At 50.5% G+C, this 23,114-nt stretch overlaps 6 protein-coding genes across 6 annotated transcripts; 5 read left to right on the forward strand and 1 right to left on the reverse strand.

Annotated features, from left to right (window-relative positions):
- Positions 1 to 142: 142 nt before the first annotated feature.
- Positions 143 to 1,608, reverse strand: ALT_1606 (Gfo/Idh/MocA family protein; the record flags this gene model as incomplete). Its single annotated transcript, XM_033562378.2, has 5 exons — positions 143 to 407; positions 473 to 566; positions 618 to 1,316; positions 1,372 to 1,530; positions 1,584 to 1,608. 5 exons carry the CDS (start codon positions 1,606 to 1,608, stop codon positions 143 to 145), a joined length of 1,242 nt encoding a protein of 413 aa, XP_033418269.1.
- Positions 1,609 to 2,519: 911 nt separating this feature from the next.
- Positions 2,520 to 3,527, forward strand: ALT_1607 (dihydrodipicolinate synthase family protein; the record flags this gene model as incomplete). Its single annotated transcript, XM_033562377.2, has 1 exon — positions 2,520 to 3,527. One exon carries the CDS (start codon positions 2,520 to 2,522, stop codon positions 3,525 to 3,527), a length of 1,008 nt encoding a protein of 335 aa, XP_033418268.1.
- A 918-nt stretch (positions 3,528 to 4,445) lies between these two features.
- ALT_1608 (NAD(P)-dependent alcohol dehydrogenase) lies at positions 4,446 to 5,785 on the forward strand (the record flags this gene model as incomplete). Its single annotated transcript, XM_033562376.2, has 5 exons — positions 4,446 to 4,520; positions 4,587 to 4,614; positions 4,679 to 4,738; positions 4,800 to 4,841; positions 4,905 to 5,785. The coding sequence occupies 5 exons, from the start codon at positions 4,446 to 4,448 to the stop codon at positions 5,783 to 5,785; spliced, it is 1,086 nt and encodes a 361-aa protein (XP_033418267.1).
- Positions 5,786 to 7,411: 1,626 nt separating this feature from the next.
- On the forward strand, positions 7,412 to 8,885 carry ALT_1609 (uncharacterized protein; the record flags this gene model as incomplete). Its single annotated transcript, XM_033562375.2, has 4 exons — positions 7,412 to 7,715; positions 7,772 to 8,046; positions 8,112 to 8,409; positions 8,461 to 8,885. The coding sequence occupies 4 exons, from the start codon at positions 7,412 to 7,414 to the stop codon at positions 8,883 to 8,885; spliced, it is 1,302 nt and encodes a 433-aa protein (XP_033418266.2).
- A 7,743-nt stretch (positions 8,886 to 16,628) lies between these two features.
- Positions 16,629 to 17,789, forward strand: eb1 (microtubule-binding protein BIM1; the record flags this gene model as incomplete). The annotated part of the gene is made up of 6 exons (XM_033562372.2): positions 16,629 to 16,642; positions 16,729 to 16,800; positions 16,924 to 16,958; positions 17,043 to 17,120; positions 17,189 to 17,673; positions 17,733 to 17,789. The coding sequence occupies 6 exons, from the start codon at positions 16,629 to 16,631 to the stop codon at positions 17,787 to 17,789; spliced, it is 741 nt and encodes a 246-aa protein (XP_033418263.1).
- A 2,856-nt stretch (positions 17,790 to 20,645) lies between these two features.
- On the forward strand, positions 20,646 to 22,337 carry ALT_1611 (uncharacterized protein; the record flags this gene model as incomplete). The annotated part of the gene is made up of 1 exon (XM_033562371.2): positions 20,646 to 22,337. One exon carries the CDS (start codon positions 20,646 to 20,648, stop codon positions 22,335 to 22,337), a length of 1,692 nt encoding a protein of 563 aa, XP_033418262.1.
- Positions 22,338 to 23,114: the final 777 nt, after the last annotated feature.

Genomic DNA, 23,114 nt, shown 5'->3' on the forward strand with positions numbered 1-23,114 from the left:
TTGTTCAAAGGGTAGATTGTACGAAGTTTTATTCGTTTGAAGGTTCAAGGGACTTGAATGGGTTTTTGCTTCGCATGTCAGTGTCCTAAATACATGCAAATTCAGGTTCTCAGATATCTACATAAATAATAACTACATACGTCTACTTCAACTCCCACTTGTCGCCGTCGTGAACAATCTCCACGGTGCGGTTCTCGTCCAGCGAGATCCGGCCCGCATGCAGGATCGCCGTGGTGGCAATGGTGTTCTTGAGGGTGGGCAGGGGTCGCGCATCCAGCTGGTCCAGCGTTACGCGGCCCTCATTGAGGGCCGTGACGGCGTCGATGAACTTTTCGAAGCTGATGTATCCGTAGCCCGTCTGGCCGCCGAAGTTGCCCTCTTCGTCGGGGGCGTAGCGCATGTAGAACCTGCCCCAACGTCAGTAAATGCCGCCACACCATGGCAGTAAACTAAGCAATTCACAGAGACGTACGGGTTGATCCAGGCCAATTGGCCCTGGTTGTCGTCGACGATGTCGTAGCCGCGCTTGGCTTGGTTGATGCGGATTTCGCCCTTGGAGCCCATGTCTGCCAGCAGTCAGATTGTAAAGCTTCACAGAAGCTGGATGGGGGACTTACAGTGGAAGTATTGGTTTGAATGGACACCGGCCTTCTGAGGGGCAGTCCAGCTGGCCGTGTAGACACCCGTGGCGACCTTGGAGGGGTCCTGCTTGTTCTGCCAGTTCACCAGTAGGGTGATGGTGTCCTCTGTCTCCGGGGCGCAGCCCAGCGCAACGGCGGTGCCCTTGGCCGCGGACGCGGTGACCTTGACGGGCTTGTAGTCGGGGACCATGCTCTCGTTGATGTCGATGTGGTGGGAGTTGAGGTAGTAGGAGATGTCGCTCTCCTTGCCGGCCCAGGCCTTGAAGGTCTCGAGCTGGCTCTTGGGCTGGCTCATGTACGAGTAGAAGTAGTTGAAGTCACCGAGGTTCTTGGCCTTGGCGCGGGCGTCCGAGTAGGCGGGATCGAAGCGCTTGTGGTGCTCGATGTAGACGAAGACGCCGTGCTTGCGGGACTCCTCGAGGAGGGTGAGGTGGTCCTGCAGCAGCTTTGTGGCGGGCTTGGTGATCATGACGTGGATTTTGCGCTGGATAGCGTACAGGGCGATGGGGAAGTGTGTGGGATCAGGAGTGAAGATGGTGATGGCGCTGCCGGGCTCCAGGGCGTCAATTGCTGCCTTGTAGGCGTCAGGGTCGGTCTGGTCGTCGGCCGGGAAGGACTCGAAGGAAACGTCCAGGCCATTGTAGACCTCGGAGATGTTCTTGCGAAGATGCTCGCCTGGACGGTCAGTTCAAGATTCAGGTGTCTGGATCCGGGATACGGGTCGCCTTACGAATGCCAGGGAACTTGCGCCCGGATACTCCCACCATGCTCAGCTTGCCAACCTTGCCTCGTCGTCGGAGGTCAAATAGGGTCAAACCGACAACTCCAACCTTTTTGTCCGAACCAGAAGCAGCACCACCCACGAAACCCGTGGTGTACTCTCCAGTTCCTACCTGCAGGTCAGTTAGCTATATTCCTGGGGTCGAATCCATAACGATTTACTTGCCATCAATACACTAGGCGCCATCTTGAGTGCTCTCGTGGATAAAATCGAAGATGAAGCTTTAGTTATCAGCGTGCGGGGTAGAGGAGCAGATGGTAGTCGGGGCGCGAGAGGGTATCTAGAAGGAAGAGAGCAAATTCCAGGTTATAATCTCGAATCCACAGTCCACGGCACAAGGAGACTTTTGTAATCCCCGGTTCCCAGCTGCGTACGGACAGATTGACGGAAGAACGATGGATCCTCCAGCGTGAATTCTGCCGTTGGAACAGTGTCAATAGCCGATCCACATGTCGAATGGGGTGCACGAGCAACCACAAACACTCTATTTGTGGATGATCTCGTCGCAGTTAACTCGGTGGGAAGGACTGTACAGTTCCATGAGTCTGCAGTAATACAAAAGAAGAAGCCATGGCTTGTTTCAGAGACAACAGCAGCTTACTACCTACTACTGTATGAGGATTGTATACTGTTGTCCCTCCTGTATGTCGGTCTTTGCTTTTCAGGCACCAAAACGGCAAGTTTCAATACCGGCGAAAGCCATAGTCTGATTGGCGGAAATTCTCTGATCCGTCTTGTCACGGCGAAAAGGCCGACGCCGGAGTGGGGCAATTGATACAGAGATACGGAAGTGGGGGAAGTGGGATGTAAGCAGCTTAGCAACTCACTACGCGGGGTAAAATCATCGCGGAATATAGCCTGGACGGAAGAGGAGACTCCATAGGAATTTTCTTTTGGATCTATATTTATAGACGGGCGCCATGCCAGACTCTTCCAGCCTGCTAGGCTGGTATCATAACTTTTCCCTCATTCGTCCTGGTTGGGCGCGACTTTGTTGACATACCCGTATGCTACTCTCCCCTCCCAAGGTAATATTAAGGTACTCTGTATACTGACCAGATTGATCACAGCATACCATATCTTACCATACTATCAAAATGGCGTCGCGCACACCTCTCCGTCCCGGAGTCTATGCTCCCACCATGACCTTCTTCAACCCCGACACTGAAGACCTCGATGTCCCAACTATCCGCCGCCATGCCGTCCGCCTGGCCAAGGCCGGTCTGGTCGGCCTGGTTACCATGGGTTCCAACGGTGAAGCCGTACACTTGACCCGCGAAGAGCGCAAGACAGTTATCCGCGAGACACGCTCCGCCCTGGTCGAGGCCGGGTTCGCCAACGTCCCCGTCATCGCCGGCGCCAGCGAGAACAGCATCCGCGGCACCATCGAACTGTGCAAGGAATGTGCCGACGCCGGCGCCGAGTACGTCCTCATCGTGCCCCCCAGCTACTACCGCTACGCCGTCGGCAACGATGAGACGCTCTACGAGTACTTCACTGCCGTCGCGGACGGCTCCCCGCTCCCCATCATCCTGTACAACTACCCCGGCGCCGTCGCCGGCATCGACATGGACTCCGACCTCATCATTCGCATCTCGCAGCACCCCAACATTGTCGGCACGAAGTTCACCTGCGCCAACACGGGCAAGCTCACCCGTGTCGCTGGCACCCTCAACGCCATCACCCCTCCTTCCCCGCTCGCCCCCACCACAAAGAAGCCCTCCACCAAGCAGGTCGAGAACCACCCCTACGTTGCCTTTGGCGGTATCGCCGACTTCACCCTGCAGACGCTGGTGTCCGGGGGTTCGGCGATCCTGGCCGGCGGCGCCAACGTCATCCCCCGTCTGTGTGTGCGGATCTTCAACCTCTGGAGCGAGGGCCGGTTGACAGAGGCCATGGAGGCGCAGCAGTTGCTCAGCAAGGCTGACTGGGTGCTCACCAAGGCGGCCATCCCCGGCACCAAGAGTGCGATCCAGAGCTACTATGGCTACGGCGGGTACCCTCGGCGGCCATTGGCCCGACTTAGCGAGGAGCAGGCGCAAGCGGTGGCGGAGAAGATCAAGGATGCCATGGAGGTGGAGCGTTCATTGCCTGACATTGCATAGACCGTTTATTTTCGTAGTTTACTTCTTTGAATGCAAATGAAGCTATGATTGGCTATGTTGAGGACAAGAGATTTTCGGGCCAACTGAAGCCGCTGTAGTATAAAGTTGCGTTCGCTACCTCGGGATATCATTGATAACAATGCTTTCCCTCAACTCCTTCCATAATTATCGGAATCTCTTCCTCTTATTCTTGCCGGGTAGACTTCCATGCTCTTTCACAGCTGTACCAGAAATCAGTTTCTCCAAATCTGCGAGGGGCCAACCCCCACGCCAGGCACAATTGAGCTTGATCCTGATAGGTGGACAATTTACCCCGAGCGGGCAGCTCTCGAATACAACCCTACCAAATATGAAGACATGCCGAAAAAAAGTTTTGGATGGAAAGTTGTTGTCATGCGACGTTTGAATCTTGTCAATGAGGTTGAATCTCAGTATTCACTAGAAGGTTGTGGTGATGGACGGAGTGCGTTGAGTGATAATGTCCATCCTCTGGGGACCAGTCTACAACATAGAAACAACGCTCATAGTTTCGTGTCCAGCTTACCTGTAGGGGCCAGCATAGAGCAAGACTGCAGCAGGTCTGGACCAGACGATAAGTCTCGTCAGTTAGTTATACAGCAAGTATGAAACGTGTCGGAACAATCCACGGAAAGTCAACTCGACGTGGCTGGCAAGCCTGGCAATTCCTGTGAGCAAAAAGTCACGATAAGCCGTAGCTCCGCAGTAAATAGGTGACAATAATTGGAGAAGCGGGTTGGATCGACCAAGTGGGTTGGTGCGTTCAGGACGCTGCGTGCCAGATTTAAAAGATGGGCCGTGGTCCTGCCTTGGAGGGGCTGCTCTTCTCTCGTTTTCCCCTCATACTCGACTCTTGACTAGTGACTGTCCCTTGTTTTCTAACTGAACTCATCCTGCACAATGCCTTACCCCGACGAAGCCGAAGGTTTCCAGGTTGACAGCCCTGAGACTTTCACCACTTTCCACAAGAGATTTGTATGTAGCACTCGCTTGTTGCGATTCGGCAGTCGTTTGCTAATTTTTATCTCTTGTTGCGTATAGTTCAAGCTCAAGCCTTTTGGTGATTATGGTGAGTGGGGATCTTGAATCAAGCGCAGCATAACGCTTGCGATGGCTGACACAATCCGCTTTAGATGTCGACATCAAGATTGAAGCGTGCGGTATCTGCGGCAGTGATGTGCACACGATCAGTGGTAAGTCTTGAGTTTGCGTCCAAGAAACCAAAAGGATAGCCTTGTTGACAGCGTTGTTCAGGTGGCTGGGGAGAGCAGAAATTCCCCCTTTGCGTGGGACATGGTAAGAATGGAACTCCGTCCAACACACCGAGGTGAACATGTCTGACTAGAGTCGCTCCGACAGAAATCGTCGGTCGTGCAATCCGCGTCGGCCCCAAAGTGACCCTGGTCAAGGAGGGCCAGCGGGTGGGTGTCGGCGCTCAGTCCTACTCATGCGGCGAATGCAAACAATGCAAGAACGACAACGAGACATACTGCCCTGTTCTCATGATCGACACATACGGCGCCGAGTGGCCCGAGACTGGCATCGTCAGCCAGGGTGGTTACTCCTCCCACGTCCGCACCCACGAACACTGGGTGTTCCCCATCCCCGACGCCCTCGATACCAACCTCGTTGCCCCTATGCTCTGCGCCGGTCTGACTGCATACTCTCCTCTGGTCCGCAACGGGGCCGGCCCCGGCAAGAAGGTCGGTATCGTCGGCCTGGGAGGTATCGGCCACTTTGGTGTCATGTTCGCCAAGGCGCTCGGTGCAGAGGTCTGGGCCATCTCCCGCAGTCGGGCCAAGGAGGCTGATGCTCGCAAGCTTGGTGCGGACGGATACATCGCCACGGCGGAGGAGGGCTGGGAGAAGCCTCACCAGTTCTCGTTTGACCTCATCATCAACTGTGCTAACTCCTCCGAGGGCTTCGATCTGGCCAAGTACCTGTCCATGATGGACGTGCACGGCCGCTGGATCAGCGTCGGTCTGCCCGAGGAAGAGGGCCAAGTCATCAAGGCACAGCACCTCATCTCGAACGGAGTCCTGATCGGAGCGAGCCATCTTGGCAGCCGGAAGGAGATGCTGGCCATGCTTCAACTGGCGGCCGATAAGGGCCTGAAGAGCTGGGTGGAGGAGCTGCAGATCGGCGAGGAGGGCCTCAAGGAGGCGATGCTCCGGATGAAGAAGGGAGATGTTCGCTACCGGTTTACCCTGACGGGTTATGACAAGGTCTTTGGTCAATGATTCGATTTGAATTGATGCACTAGTACGACTAAGATATGAAGATATGACAGAAAAGCTTTGTATAGTTTATGCACAGTACAGGTCAAATGATCCAAGGCGCTGCTTTATATACTGCCCGCGATCCACAAGGTACTCGATGTACTAGCGATTAGTAGGGTATTGGTTGCTCATCGCAACTGAATAGTAGCAATTCATAAATTGCAGCCAGAGTTTTGAGAATTGAGATAGCTTGACAAATGTAATAGGAAGAATTGTGCCCAAGAAAGAACTTGAGAGGAAACGGTCTTGATTGAAGCCCTAACTGTGAAGGGTTCCCGCTCCTTTTGTGGATAGAGAACCCCATGGGGAATTTCATCGACAGCGGGGACGGAAGAGAGATCCAGTCATCTGAATCGAATTTCAATAGGTTGATATGTAAAATATTTAAGGATCTTCTTGTCTGGCAGTTATCCTACAGTAAGAAAACCACAAAAAAAGGACAGTCAATTATTGAAACAAGGAGACCAGAGTTGTTCCACACCTCACCGTGGTGCTGCAGTCTAGTAACCAGTTTATGACTATAGACGGGTGAAGCTAAGATGAGCTTACTCATGTATATAATTAAAGTCTTTAGTTTGTGCTTGATAAAACATTTCTTACTCTCATAGTATAGTTTTAGAGTCCACACCTCTCATCCATAAAGCTTGTTTGCACCATTTCTCAATTATAAAGTACACCTGTATTTTATTTAATCAATCAATGCCTATTTCGCGTCTTGCTTTAGCAATCTAAGCACCTTGTGGTATCTTTAATCTGCTCATACAACTTCTAATCATTCTTTTCATATTGGTCCGACTACTGGTTTAATAAAGACACACCCTCATTTTAAGTAACTAGTGTTATCACCCCTTAATCATCTACAGATTTATAAACAGGCATGCCTCTAAAATATTATAAATTCCTTAAGCTCAGTCCATTAATATAAATAATAATTTTAAGATGCCTGCATGAACCATAGCATATACTTCCTTCCTTAAGGTACCTTAGTCTATGTGGTTTCTTTCAGACCCAGGCGCAAGATCTCCGCCTAAGTACGGAGTAATTATTGGCCAAGAGACAGTTAAAGAATAGTAGCGGGTTATAGTTTAGCAAGAAAAAGAAATGTCTGCCTTAGCTGATCATACTCCATAACTTTTCCATTAGATCTCTGTCCGGAAGGCAATGATTTCCCACAGACTCACAAGGCATGAAGGCCACGATAAACTGGGTAATTTAGGAATCGATTGTGATAATATGTGTTTGTTTCGTCTAATGTACTGACTAATTTTTCGGTTCGTTCTAGACTCCCTCCCTATCTCGTACTTGGAGTTCGTACCTTAATTTTGAGTTCTGGTACCGTTGGTACTAGTATCTTATTTTCCGGGCCGTCTAATCACTTCTGGTGCGGAGGGGGACCATGTAGTGTTTAAAAGGTGCTCATATGACTGGACTGAGAGGGAGCCCGGTTTTACATCATGTCACCATGGAAATGTTTCTACTCTTCTGGGCATTCTAACAGCTGATCAATATCCATCACAACAGAATCAACTTTGAACAAAGCTTACTCAAATTGAACAGCTTACTTCTCATTACGTTGTACCATCAGCTATGTCCAGCTCAAGTGGTCCAGTTCCTCCTTCCAAGGTTGTTGACATCGTCGAGGCGCCAGATGCTTCTTTCGACGAGCCTGAGCGCGTCGAGCTGATCAACAAGATTGCCAACGCACTAAACGCTTTGAATGAGCCGAAAATAAAAAACTGGACAACTTGTTACGCGTGCTTGTGGCTTGCTGATATAGAGAATCTACGAGCTTTAGTTAATCAAGCTCTCCCGGATAATGGGGAGCATGATATTCTGAGGATCTATGACAAGTTCTTCCGTGTTGAGGACGAGGGCTGCATAGGTCAAAATTGTTAGCCATCATCCAGCCTCTATCATTATGTACGGCTAACAACATGTTCTATTCAGGGCAACAAAAGAAAGGTAGTGCTCAGTCAACGGCTCCATCTGCTCCGCCAACACCAGCCAAGAATACACCACCACCCTTGTTCTTGTCCTCCCCCGCCCTTGGGCGGAGCCCGGGCGATTTGGTATCTGAGCCTCCCACCTCAACTCCACAGCGCCAACGCGTGTCGCTAGGAACATCAGGAAGTCCTAGTGCGTCACACAAAAGAGCAGGGGACCCTCAGAGCACGCCTAAAGGGGCGAAGAAGCTTAAACTAGATACAGCCGTCTGGGAAAGTGTAAGCTACGCCTGGCCGCCAGAATCTGTTGCAACTGCCTCAGCACTAACCACATGGTATCCTAGTGTAAGAAGCGTGACAAGGCCTGCATTCTTACAAAATTCCACGTGGACTTCTGCCAGTCATGCCATTTGTTCCCATATTGCTCGAACAATGAGAATACCCAAGGTGTGCAATGGTTTTTCAGGGCGCTAAGAGATTTCTGGAGTAAGGAAAGGGTGGATGGGTGGAGAGATGCAGTCTATGGAGATGCTACCAAGACTGAAAAGATCCAAAATCTCATAACCCTCAACTATAACGCACATCAGCTCCATATAAAGGCGCTTTTTGCCCTTCAGCCTGTTAACAGGGATGAGGTTCATGGTAAGTGGCTTAAACTTCGGTTCTGGTGGCTGAAAAAACATGACCATTCAGATGGGGTTGAGTTTAGTGTTCGCCCACAACTTCGTGAAGATTTTTGCCCAACAGAATATGCAGTTGCTCTGCATAATATCTATAATAATCTTCCACTTGTCTCTGGTGATTACATCACGCTTGAGACGCATAATCCAGAGACTCATCCCCTCCCTGATACTCGGCTCCTTGACATGCAGTGGATGCTGAATCGTGTGCTTGCCTTAAGGGGTGCTGCAGAACCGGAGGAACTGAAGGATGAGTCGGATGAGGACTCAGATGAGGAACTTGGCCTCACTGCCAGGCCCGAGGTGCCTCTGGACTTGAGTTTTTATGGCGAATCATCTCCTCTGTCCTCTATCACTAATATCGCGAGTGACCAGCCCAAGGCTAACCCCGTCATCGCGACGACTGATACAGTCGAACAAGGTCTCCTTAAGGAATAGTTTACTATCTTCCAACAAGGACTTGTCCTATACATGGCCTCCCTACTGGATTGTAGGCCCCTGTATAAGCGCCCTACTGGACAGTAGGCCCGTCTATATAGCACCCTGCTGGATTGTAGGCCCTTTATAAGCAGCCTACTGGATAGAAGTCGTTAACACCCTTATTTAATGGGTCCGCAAATCCGGAATCAAATCTGGTGCCGGGGGTTCTTAGCCTCCGGCCTTCAGCGACAAGCTCACACCTCACCGTGGTGCTGAAGTCTAGTAACCTGTCCATTGACGGACAGGCGAAGCTAAGATGAGCTTATTCTTCTTGTAGTCAACCGTAACTTTGTTAAACCATTATCAGACACCGATTTTTACTTTGTTAACTCTCTTCAACAAACATAAAGTAACTCTTGAAGTTTCAAGATTGATATCTACTTATTTACAATGGTACCTACAACCGCTTACACTCACAGCACGGCAGGCCGCGGATCAACTAGACTACGACAACTTGCCGCAGCCAGTCGCGCCTGCTTCAGAAGTTTACATAGGCCTAATCAAGAACTCCGCCCTTGACACTGCCATTCATTCCGAAATCTTTATCTAAGTGAAATAGCGGTCTTTTGACAGTACTACAGACCCTCGGTAGATTGAGGGAGAAGGGGAATACATCCAGCGGGCATCAAATCTGAGAACTTTACTTCAGAACCTGTCGATATACTGGAGTTCTCAGATATACTTGGGCATCGTCCTAAAGCTTCAGCGGATAATCCATTCCCATGCCAAATAAGCAGGGCACACACTCTATGGTTGATGCGGTATTCGGATAACTGCAAGGTTTACCTGGAGCTAGTTCTGATCAGGGACTTCCAACGCGAGAAGGATCACGACTAGAGCCTAAATAGACCGGATCGAGAGTGCTCATTTGAACCAATCCAGAACTGCGCTGGTTCGGAAATTGTACTCAGAATTCACCAGAAAATGCCAGTTGACGATCTTAATATCTACCACCAGAGAGAACGTCATTACCCTAGTTCATGGTGATTTCGTTGTTGTTGGACTGTCGACTCTTTACAACTGGGAGGGGGAGCTGTTCATGCAGGCGTTGTCAGCCAGAGAGCGGATTAGGGCTCGGTCTGCTTTGGATTAGCGCGGCGCTCACTCCACACTGCTACCTAATTCTATCTGCCGCTCCACAAAATCTTCCCAGAAACATTCTTGGCCTGCGCTTTAAGTGTTTTAGCTCGTCTGCTCTCTTATTCGAGTCATCAGGCGAATCAATCCACCAGCTCGAAAGATCATCAAAATTCGCTCGTCCCTGTTTGAAGATAAATGTTTTCAATAGTATTCTGATTCCAATAAGTCTCATTGGCCTCTCCAGCGACCTGAGAGTTCCCCTGGTCTTCACCGACCCGAATTGGACAGAAAGATCTTCCATTCCTTAGTGTTTCCAGCCCTGCTTCCTCTTCTGCTTCCTCTTCTGCTTCCTCTTCTGCTTCCTCTTCTGTTGCTTCTTCCTCTTCATTATTTAGCCGGATTCCGGACAATGTTTCTGGCAATATAATTACCCTGAGCTCTACCCATATTCCTTTGATGGTGAGCCCAGTGACACTGATAACTGTAACTCAAATGGTTAGCTGCACTGCTACTGATCCAGCATCAGTTAGACGTTTGATCTCAACATCTGATTCCACTTCAGAAGGAAATTGGTCAATAGTGGCTCCCCTTGGTGCAAGCTTATTTACTGTCTTTGCTATGATGGTGTTATTATAGATCACCAAACTTCCCTCCTCCTTACCCGGCCCTTTCATTCTTATTATTTCGTTTTGTTATGAAGTGCGTGCAACCACAGGGAGGGCGGGATTGGTGAGACGTAATCATGATTGCAAAAATACCAGTCCATATCACAGGTAGCTATAGTCTGCAGCAACACTACCTACTACATTATTCACAGTTTGAATCTGCATATTCTTGTCAGTCTAATAATGGAGAATGGTATGTGAATATAGCCCTTCAAGTATGAATATGCCCACAGTCTCTCTTTCTCTCAACCTCTCCTTCTCCCCTTCTCTATACACCTTTTCTCCCCTCCGTACCTTTCTAATCTTTATATCTGCCTGTTATCCTGCAAACTCCTCTCTCAGTACCCTCATCACCTCTACTTTTGCTTCTCGATTCATCTCACAGTACCCTTTCTCAGTTTACTCTCTCTCAACTCTTGACTTGATTCTGCCAAAACGGCCACATACTGGACTGATGCCTCGCCAGAGCTGGCCAACACTCACACTTATCAGCGTTCCATGAGGGAGCCATCCCCACTGGGATCAGTGATAGGTACGACCTTATGACCGACTTGCCACCAAGCTACGAGCTCCGTCCATCCTCCACTCCAAAGCAGCTGCACAACGCAGTGAAAGCCATTCACAGCCAGTTGGAGCAGAACGATTGGCAAGAAACCAATGGCTAGTGATCATGGGTATGTCACAAGCTGCCATCGACAGGCTGAGCAATAAGCCCGACTGCCTACCGGGGATCTCTTTTCGATTCATGTGGATTGGAACTACAGGACTCATCAAAGTAGTCCCATCTGCTGCACATGATCTGACCATATCGGGTGCGAGCCATTATATCGACCGGCAGTGCATTCGGATGGGAGTGGCAGACAATAATCTTGTTTGGGGACTTACAGTAACGACACCTGGTACCGTCACTACCCACGGCAAACAGCCGGATAACTGCTTCTTCCCGCCTAACCGCCAGCCTTTGGGTGGCCAGTTCAACGGCTGGCAGTCACTCGTCATAGAAACCGGAGTGTCAGAGTCTTTGGAAAAGCTTCGTCAAGACGCCATTTGGGTTTTTCAAAATTCCTCCGGGGACACCAGAATTGTCCTCCTCATCTCGATCAAAGCCCGCACCAAGGAAGTCAGATTCGAGGAATGGCAGCTTGCTCCTCCCAACCTTACACCTCTGACAAGACAAGGAACTAATCAGCTACGTCAGCAAGCCAACCTGATGACCCCCCTTATCCAGCAGCAGGCAGCCAGCCAATTCGCCTTCTGCCATCAGGAAGTACTCGTTACGCCCACATCCATCACCGGAGGACCTATTGTGATCCCTTTCAGAGCCATTTTTGATCGGCAGCCTACGGGAGCTGAAGGCGATGTAGGTGTCAAACAACCAGGGCTTTCGTTCCATTACGCGGTTTGTTTAAATGAACCTTGGTATTGCTGTCATTTGGCGGACTGACCGTGCGTTCTGCTGGCTATGTCTTTTAATGCGCGCTGCGTTTCGTACTGGGAACCTCTTTGATTTGGCGATTCAATCATGCATTATGTCGTTAGTTCTTTTGGTTCTCTACATTTCCTTGGTATTTTAAGGCCTCGGCATAGGGTTTTCCGTCGGTGGTATGATGTTCGCCTCTGCTGTGTGCAAATGTAGAGGCTTACAATTGAGTCAGAATGAGATTTGATCTAACCCACCAAACCATACAATAAGTCCCTCAAAAGAAGGTGGTGGTTGTAGTGGGGGACGGCTTGCCCACGTATACTCACCTTTCTTTTTGGTAAGCTAACATATTTATAAAAATAGGTAGGATGCAGATGATGCATTCTTATGGGTTGTTGGATTCTACCTTAGTAGTGATTAGCGCCATTTTGCAAACGGCTGCATACTCCATTGCTCTGATGATTGTTGGCTGTGTAGTTGCAGGAATTGGTAACAGCAAGAACATCATTGTTGCATGTCCAGTTTTGAAGGCCAAACGGCCTAGGAGATACATTCGGCTTTAGTATCCCAAACATCATATAGAAGAAATTTTTACCAGATCATGGCGTGATTCTAAATGCTTTCCCAATACTTCCGATGTACTACACGCCAGGTATCGGAGTATTGATCCCTACATCAAACCAAATACGAACCAAGAACAAATCAAGACAACCTTGATAGGTATAGTTAGATCTGACTGCGTAAGGCAGCGATGCGCAGGCGTGGAATTGCCCTGCTTCTAAAGATCAAAGGCCACGCTTGTGCGTGGCCTTTCCATTGTCACTCACAGTTACTCCATAGGGAAGTCTCATTACTGATAACTCAATTGGATGTTGTATAAGCGATGAAAAAGTTATTATTTTTTTCTCAGCTCTGCCTGCAAGAATAGTAACAATAAGTGTGGATTGGATTGACGGTCAAAAGTACTGCAGACGAGGCGTTATCATCGCCACCTATGATAAAGTTTTTCGAGAAAGGTCGACTTTGGAGCGAGTCTCCGTCACGATGAACTGTCCTTCCCCCTTCACCATGGTTGGTACCTGGATTTTGCCATTGGACCGCGGAGTTCTAGAAACGGTGTAGAAGGACGGCGTTCTTCGGACGTGTCCCAGTCTTTTTCCCCAACTCTCAGTCGTGCGAAATTCCCAATCGGGCCTTATCGGGCTGGGGAGGCAAAAAAATTGCATTCTCACCGCCTGCCGTCACCCTTTTCCCTCTTATCACCCCCCTGCTTCGATCTTCTCTTTTTATCCCTTATTATTGCTTATTGTTCATATCCTTCCTCTCAGCTTTGGTTTTTGTCAGCGTCCCTTTTCCTTGTTTCTTTCTTGTCTATTTTTTTTCTCCTTCGTTTCAGGGGTGTGTGCTGTACATTCTCTCGCCCTGCGACCCTGGCGTTTCTATCTCTAGTATATCTCTATCACGGGTAGATCTTGTTGCGGTCGCTCAGTCATTGTCGTCGATATCAATTCCCTCTCTTTCGTTTGTCATATCAGTTTTGGGGTTATTTTATTTAGAACCTATCGTCTTTCCATGCTGGCCCTTGGGAGTACATAAATTTCCTCCTTCGACATACTCAGCTCCTTGCGTTGACCCCCTATTGTTTCAGATTGAAGGGCAAAGGTTTCCGAAGTTGTCAATATCTAGACTATTCCTCGGTCCCAGCTGGCTCTCGTGCAGAACGCAATTTCCCGATACTCCACGACATCTATTCGGGCCTGATCCTGTTGCCGATCTCTATCTCGACCTCCCAAGCGCCATGATGCCACGAGATTCGGTTGCTATTTCCGCGCGACGTCGCCCGTCACTCTCTGTCAAGACTCGCCCTCGCAATGCCACACTGTCAACAGCACACCCGTTCGCATTGGAACATGATGTTTGGAATGGGTCACTCTGCGCCGATGAAGACCACAATGACGATGAAGACGTTGTGGAAGAGACGGACCATTTCCCTGAACCTGTTACCAGACGCCGTGCTGCAAAGAGCTTCTCCAGCTTGCGGCATCCCATGGACGGGTTGCGTGCTTTGGGCCGTCGCCTTTCTGTGACCATCCGTCACAAGTCATCCAAACATGCTTCTCATCACCACGCTTACGAGGATGTTGGTGCTGCGGTCCATAAGTCTCAAGACGCCAGTGGGTGTGGAGAAACCGGATTAGGACAATCCTCGTGCAAGGGCTACAACCCCAACCGCCGCCCTTCTCTTACTTACGAAACTGCCTTGCAGACATTCTACGCACCTGTTGCATCAGTTCCGGCCCCTATCCCCGGTCGTGGACTTGAACCTCCGATTCTTCCAGACAGTATTTACGCCGGGGCGGCCGCTCGGGCCGCTGCAGCTGCACAAAATGAATTGGCGAGAGCGGAACGAGAATATATCAAATCGTTCGATATGAAGGTCACTCGGGATTCGGAGAGTGGCATTGACATTGATCTGCGCGATCGCTCGGAATTATCCGAAGTGGAACTGGCTTTCGTCCGCATTGATCCCGTGACCTATCTGCCACCTGAGATCATGTCGCTGGCTCTATCGTATCTTGACCCCGAGTCTCTGATGCAGGCTGAACTGGTTTCTCGTGCTTGGAGAGAGCAGGCTTCCTCTCGGCACATCTGGAGGCAGGTATTTCGTCGTGCGTACGGACATCGCCTCCCCAGCGGTGCCGCACCCAAAAAGAGGCAGTCTGCTGGTCTAGGAAAGTCAATTCCGAACCAGGACTGGAAGAAGATGTTCCTCGTCCGTCGTGCTCTCGATCATCGATGGAAGGAGGGGAAAGCGGCCGCAATATACCTGCACGGCCATACGGACAGCGTCTACTGTGTTCAATTCGATGAGTATGTTTTGAGTCCCCGCGTTATATGGTGATTTGATCTGACTTGGGCTTTACAGAGACAAAATCATCACTGGTTCTCGTGATCGAACCATCCGGGTGTGGGATGCTCATTACCCTTGGCCGTGCCGTAAGATCATTGGTCCTCCTCCGGGCGAGGTCTCGAGCATTGGACAGGTCAACAACCCGACTCAGCAGTCGTCGGGCAAACCTCCTTTTCTCACCATCTGTCCTCCTCCTACCCTCGCGGCAGGAATTGTCACTCCCATTGACCAGAGCTCCGACTACCACAGTGCTTCCATTCTTTGCCTTCAATTTGACGAAGAGATCATGGTCACTGGGTCGTCTGACTTCACCTGCATTGTCTGGGACATCAAGAACGATTACAGACCCATTCGTCGTCTGGAGGGTCACAGAGCTGGCGTGCTGGACGTGTGCTTTGATGATCGGTACATCGTATCCTGCTCCAAAGACACAACCATCTGTGTGTGGGATCGGCAGACGGGTGCGCTGGTAAAGAAGCTCCTCGGCCATCGAGGACCCGTGAACGCCGTTCAGCTCCGGGGCGATCTTGTTGTGTCGGCGAGCGGGGACGGAGTAGCCAGACTCTGGAATATTACCTCGGGCCTTTGTGTCAAGGAATTCTCCAGCAAGGACCGTGGACTAGCCTGTGTGGAGTTCAGTGATGACGCGCGCACCATTCTCACCGGTGGAAATGACCAGTCGATCTACCAGTTCGACGCAAACACTGCCGAGATGGTCCGTGAGCTGAAAGGACATGCTGGTCTTGTCCGGTCACTGCACCTGGACAGCATGAACCAGCGGATTGTCAGCGGCAGTTATGACATGAGCGTCAAGGTCTTCGACGCCCAGACCGGCGAGCTCTCCATTGACTTGCCTGGCTGGACCACCAGCTGGATGTTGAGTGTGAAGTCGGACTATCGACGCATCGTTGCCACCAGCCAAGATTCTCGAGCTGTCATTATGGATTTCGGCTATGGCCTCGATGGCATCGAGTTGTTGGAAGAGTGATCTTAACTGACGCCTTCCCTTTTATGAACGTTGGAAATATGTTGGGGTTTGGAGTTTTCGGATGGTACACTGGCACTTTTCAAAAGAACATGACATTTTTCTTAGAAGCGATAGATTTTCTTTGCTTTGGACTTGTTAGACTTGGAGCCTGTTTCGGTTCTTTGTGCTCTTTGATTTCATACAAAAAGACACCTTAGAGATTAGACACTGGCTGTTACTGGTGCATTCAGTTGGATTTAGAATCAGAGCACTACTAGTTATACCCTGGCTCCTACAGGCCCCTATATAGCATACTTGGACTAATTTACTCCTTTTTGCCTCTGATATATCCGACTCTTACGCATCATCACCTGTTAGCTAAATGATCTTGAAGCCAAGGGAGAGGGTGCATATGATTGGCCAGGGGGGCTCCTTAGCGCCAGGCAGAGCCGTGGGTTTCGAGGACAGAAGCAAAACAATCCTCTGTCTCTACGGCTCCTCGTTCTCTTCTCCCCATAAACAAATCCAACCTCAATCAAAACAAAGGCCATCCGTAGCTAAATTTCCTCTGTTCTCGATATCGCTCGAATTACAATCCCTCTCCGACGCCCTTTCAACGGTTGTGACATCTTCGCAGTGACAAAATTACCCCACCATGGGAGAATCCAGGTCCGTCGGGCCAACTGATCGCTCCCCCAAGGGGCTTTGTTTTGATGTCTGGCATCTTACTAATTTGAGCATTTCTCGCTATACAGACAGGAATTGCTGGCATGGATTAACAACCTGCTGCAGTTGAACTTGACCAAGATTGAACAGTGCGGAACCGGGTACGATTGACGCTCCTTTTTATGTCCTTGAGATAGTCGACCATTCCACGCCGTCCCTATATGGATAACACGGATTTGAACACATCCAGAGCATGATCTCAAAGTGCTGATTTGGTTCCACAGGGCTGCTCTGTGTCAGATTTTTGATTCGATATTTAGTGAGTGAACAGCTAGCAGGCTTCAAGGAGCCACTTGGGTTTAACGGTTGTGGTTGGCTGGCTAACCTGTGCCCTCTCGTGCAGTGGATGTTCCCATGTCGCGTGTGAAGTTCAATGTCAACACCGAATACGCCTATCTCCAGAATTTCAAGATCCTTCAGAGTATGACACCGCATGGACCGTATATTCCACGGTTGAGATCCCATTTCTGATCCCTAGGCTCTACTTAGATACATTCACTCGCCACCAGATTGAAAAGCCGATCCCGGTCCAGCAGCTCTCAAAATGCCGCATGCAGGATAATCTCGAATTTCTCCAGTGGACCAAGAGATACTGGGACCAGCACTACCCCGGGGGCGACTACGATGCCGTAGGCCGCCGGAAGGGTTCTGGCGCTCCGGCCCCTTCTGCCACTGGTACTCGCTCTGGCGCATCGTCCTCGGCGGGAGCTACCCGGAGAGGAGCTACCCCTACAACCGGCGCTGTTCGCCCTCGGGTTTCCGCCGCCGGAGGAGCCAGCACTGCTGCTCTGCAGCAGGAGATTGCGACTCAGAAGGAGGCTATTGCTGGCCTGGAGAAGGAGCGCGACTTCTACTTTGCCAAGCTTCGGGATATCGAGCTACTGCTGCAGAATGCTATCGAGGCCGACCCAGAACTGGAGAAGGAGGAAGACTCTCTGGTGAAGCATATCCAGGGCATTCTGTACTCGACGGAGGTACGTGTTTGTGACGCTTTGCCTCTCTTTTTTGCTTCAGGTGCTAATTCTTTGTATAGGAAGGGTTTGAGATCCCAGCGGAAGCGGAGGTCGCCGATGAGCTGGAGACATTCTAGGTTCATGGCAATGGACGTCTTTTCGTTAATAATACCCCTTTATCACTAGCGTTGAAACCGTGAACCTTTACATCCCCACCGCGACTTGAATCAGTCCCTTTTCCTTCCGTCTTTGGTTTGGATTAGTGGCATATGGAGTGCGAGCAGCGCCTCATCCGTGCTTGGGCGTGTGGTGAGCCAGACAAATACGAATTGCAAAGCATAGAGTGAAAGTCAACCTGTGTATAGTGTGAGACCGAGATTTGTGGTCTACTTGTACTTTGCTTTCATCTACGACGGAGGAAGACCCAGCCGAGTGTGCAGTTTTCATATGTCGAAACTCTTTTGGGCTTGAGGCGTACTCCGTCCAGTAAGGTCAAAATCAGGTGATTGCACGTGTCTTTTTGCGCGACCTTCCATGAACGTTCCTCAGTACTAGTGTTAGCCATTTTGGCGGACGGGTTCCATTCCTTCGACGGCATTCTCGAAGGAGGGTCGGTGGGCCTTGATCATTATTTTCCGGATAATGACACCATCACACGGGAAGAGGGTAAGAGACTTCTCTAAAGTGATATTTATATCTGAACGGGCCGAGTTCATATAAATAGCAGTGGGGTCGGAGGAAGACGTAGACGGCAAATTTAAAGTCGTACGTCAGCCCTCTCAGGCGTGATCATTCTCTATCCAGGTGCTGATGCACTGTTATCGCCTCGACAGCGGCATGCAAAAGGCTGCGAGTCAAGCACGGACGGAAATACACGGTGATACGATGTTACTCGAGAGAAGACTTGGGGACTGGGATAAGATGGTGACTCGACTTCGTGCTTTGTGCCCCAGTAAGAAAAGGTAGGCCTGTAAGAGTACCTAAGTGCGGTTGTAAGAGCTGTACCTTGCAGGTTTAGGCTATTGGTTACACGCGGCGATAGACGGAGTCCCCTTGCCTCCAGTTGCAGTCTGAGCCTCAGGGGTGCATTACTAGCAGGCTTACTGCATTGGCTGATGGGCGGTCATACGGGGTATTATTATTATGGGGTCAATGGTTAGTGTAGACTGCTCACTGTTGACTTTTTGTGTATCTTAACTCCAGGATAGACATGTTTTGTCAACTGATTTGGATTGCGCAGATGAGATGATAGGCTTGCCGCCAAATGATCCAACTGGAAATACGACCCGTCTTTCTGCGGTACTGTTTGTGTTTATTTACACAGACCGAGATCTAATTAAACAACTCTTCTGGCTAGTCTTCAGGCTAAACCACTTGAGGGCTAGTGCGTAAGCGAGTGACGCTTTTCCACCCACAGTTTTGTGGGGCGTGTCTCTTTTTTTAATTATCCTTGTTCGGGCCAGAACCTCTTGGTATCATCTGCAGGCTGCAGCAAAATACTTAGGAGGGTGATCTGCTATGTCTCGGACAATATGATATTATCACTATGTCTGAATTGTTATGCAATCACCTTACAGAGAACCATTACCACTAATATCATTGACCATCGGGGGACAGCAGAAGTTTCTCGTGCCGTCTAGGTAGTCTAGCTGAGTACGGAGAAAGATGTACCTTAATTAATTTTGAAATTGGCCCAATGAGGCCATCGAGACTAGCAGCCGCCTCGGAGGGTCTAAGAGAAAACAGTCTAAGACCCGGGAAACGCAGTGACTCGTGAGCCTGTATCTAATTCTAGTCTATTGATTATTTCCTGCTCCTGCTCCTGTTCCTGTCCTGTGTGCCTGGCCTGATCGATCACCAACAAACAACCTGGTCGGGTCGGCTAACTTCCCAGCTACTTTAGCTAGTGTTGATATTCAAAACGAGACTACTCTAGTCTAGTCCGTCCGTTTTACGATCGCCTTGTCTCTTCGTTTCTTCGCTTCTTCTTCTCATTTCCTCGTTCCCCTCTTTCGTCCTTTTCCTTTGCGGTTACGCCTCCCTCCCCCTCCCTCATCACCGCCGCTTCCCCCCCCCTATATGATCGGATGCCGAGCGAGTAACCTCGATTTTCGACCTGGCTGCGCTCACTGCTAGATTTGGCGCTGGTATAACCAGACCAGTGAGCGGAAATCTCAGTCCACGGGTTAACTCTTGTGGACGTGTGCCGAGAAACGAAAAAGAACGGATAGCGATCCTTGGGTCCGGAACCTGGGTACCTTTCAAAGCGTGGATCCGTCGACCGTCGACCCTCAATCGTCAACCGCTGGGAGAAAGTCGGCAGAGAAATTTAGCAAGTCGCAAGCTTGAGTGAATCCTGCGCATATCTGCTCCGCCACAGGCATGGAATAAGATCCTCGGAGAAACGGCTAGCAATCGTGATCGCTACATTATATCTTTTCGCTTCATATTCTTTCCTTAAGGTATGTGCTTCACTACATCGGCTCCCTTCTCATAGATCAAATCGCCAGCAGAAAGAAACGAGTCAAAGAGCTAACGCTGTCTGGTCAACTTTCTAGACTTTTATGACCCTGAGTCTTCCATTTCTGTCTACATTTAGTCGGCTGCACGGTGACAGCTGACGTCCACTCCTTGGTTTCACTACGGTCTACGATTCCCGCCTGTTTCAAACTCGTTACAGACCGACTCGTCGCTTCTTTCGCTTGATACAACGGGTTAGACCCGTCGCTCACTCCTTTACGGCACATGGTCTATCCGTCAACACTCTTTCAATACCATTCAGTTCAATTCAATCAGTATACTGCATCAATCGATCTTACTTTCCCTCCTTTGCAGGTCATCTCAGGCGCTGTGCAGGCAGACACACGGTGCGTTATCGACGACTGAACGATTGCCAATCATTTCAGCTCACTTGAAGCATTACAATCTATTCAGTCCCCAGGCTTGCATGTGATTGTTGGGGGATTAGAACGCTCAGGAGGACAACTGCCAGAATGGCACACAACGGCATTGCTCGGAGTCAGCGGCTTACCAGGCTGATGAAACAGAAGCATCGAACACGTCACGAGGGTGGTGAACCAGCCAGTCAACCAAAGGAAGACTCGGCAGGGTCGTTGATCTCCAGCATGAAAAAAGCACACGTCCTGGACCATAACAAGCTTCATGAGCCGTCAGGGGAGGTATCGCACAAGGTCTCGGATCATTCGCTAGGAAAGCGTCAGGATTCCTCCGCCATTCCTCCAGGATCTCAGACGGAGGCGCTGGCCACCGCGGTAACCAGTGTCGGCGAAGCACCTCCAGACACTGCTGCGGCTCTTCCAACACCCATATCGGATCCTGCTTCCAGTCAACCAACCGTGTCTGTTCCTGTAGAGACACCCCCCGCGGCTGTGCCGTCGACCACTTCGCTAAATGAGATTCCTACCCCGTCGCCTGGCCCGACTTCTTTCACCGCGGACACTTCGGCTACTACAACCGCTAGCGATTTGACGGTCATACCCACCACCTCTGTTTCTTTGTCATTAGACTTATCGCTTTCAATATCCGTTTCGGTTCCCACATCTATCGCCATCATAAACTCTGCAGGTAGCACGCAGTCGTCCGCTTCAATACCTAGTGCTCGATCGTCGAGTGCTGTATTGAGCTCGACCCCAATAGCCTCACCAAAGCCCACTTCGACGAGTACGGTTTCTAGTTCGACCAACACCAACGGTACCAGTTCATACGCTTCATACGACAGTACTTCCAGCGATTCTGGTTATTACTCGACCACGTCCGGGCCAGAAGCCACTACCACTGCGGACCGGTATAGTACGGAAACGTATTTTGGAGGCGGAGACTCAGGCGCAACTGCTACGGGCCAGGCTCCCTCCGCGACGACGTCTTCGTCCTCTGGTGGCGGCTTGAACAGCGTCACTACCAAACGCATTGTGGGCGGAGTTGTTGGAGGCCTCGCTGGCGCATTCTTCCTGCTCGGCCTGCTTCTCTTCCTGCTGCGACGGCGCAAGACGGCCATATTTGGACCGAATCGTGGACTCCCCGCGAGCGATGGGTCTGGCGGCACGGCTGGAGAAGGAGGGTCTGGTTCACGCACCGAGATGGCGTCACGGCGTTCGAGCCGGGACCCCCTGTTCACGGCGTCGTACTTTGCTCCGGCTTTTATGAAGCGCTGGAGGCAGTCGAACCAGACGGTGCGGTCTGACGACAGTACCTTCACCTCTACCACCACGAGCGAACGCGGGTTCCAGAAGATCTCGGGCCGCAAGATCCCCTCGGTGCTGCAGTCAGGAGGGGATGGCTATGGTGGCGGGTTTGATCAGGGATCGCCGACCGCGTCGGAGCCCAGCATGAGCCTAGCCCCGGGGTCACCCGTCCAACCTCGATCAGTCATCTCTCAGCCTCCTCCCTCGATGCCGTACGGAATGCCACTGGATGTGAGCTACACGCGGGAAGCGGACGAACCCGGGTCGGTCGTTGTCTTCCGACCGTCACCCGCCCGGACGCCGGTTGCCAGCTCGACGAACGTCAGCGTGGTGAACGTACCAGCTGCCTCGCGTGCCATTCCTCAACCGGGGGGTACATTATCCCCCACGATCCCACAGCGGCCAGACGGACTGGGCCGCAGTCACCCAAGCTTCGACGGCAGCCGGGGGAGTCGCTTCACAGAGAGCCTTGACGGATTGTGACCAGTTTGGGTATATATTATGCCCTGCTGCAAATAATGTACAAGAGGCATTCTTCTTTACAAACCGAGCGGGCGTATAGTCCGCAGTCTCCGCTGCTCCTCGTCGATCGGCACCCCAACTATCACCAGCGTTTCGCCGTATATCAGCCCGGCGCAACTACCAGCGCAGCCTGGTCACGGCCCATCCGGTAGTAATTCACCGGATTGGAGCACGCGCCTCCATTCGAAGTCACCTTAAGACTCTACATTATATTGCACATCAGCGTGCCATGTCTCTCATGTCTGGATTGTACTTGCTTTCTTTTATGGATACCCCAATCTATTCTATTTCTATTTCATATCTTCTTTGGCTATACTTACTCACATTTCTTGTACTTTCTTCTTCTTCATTCATCTCTGAATGCGAGATCGGGTTGAGTCTCCCGTGTTTACTGTGGATATTTCTTCACCTTGCGGCGTTAAAAGTGTACAGATACAAAGAACGTCACGAGACTGGTGGATAATTTCCGAATAATACAAGATAATCAATAATTGTCTTCTGACCATGATCCCAACAATCCTGTAGCCTACTGTCTGTGTTGTGGTTTGATCGTGAGCTGCAGCTTTGACGATCGCTATTGATTTTCGGCAGCCAACCAGCGATCCATGATTACAAGCGTTGTCTCAACGTTGCGGCGCGATGTTTCATCAGCAGCTGCTTGACTTCTACTGTGCCTACACCTAGTGTCACAGGCTCCAGAGAAACGAAATGAAGCCTGTCCTTAGCGCAATCCCTGAA

The sequence above is a fragment of the Aspergillus lentulus genome, assembly GCF_001445615.1.
Source record: "Aspergillus lentulus DNA, contig: Alt04, strain: IFM 54703, whole genome shotgun sequence".
NCBI classification, from domain to species: Eukaryota; Fungi; Ascomycota; class Eurotiomycetes; order Eurotiales; family Aspergillaceae; genus Aspergillus; species Aspergillus lentulus.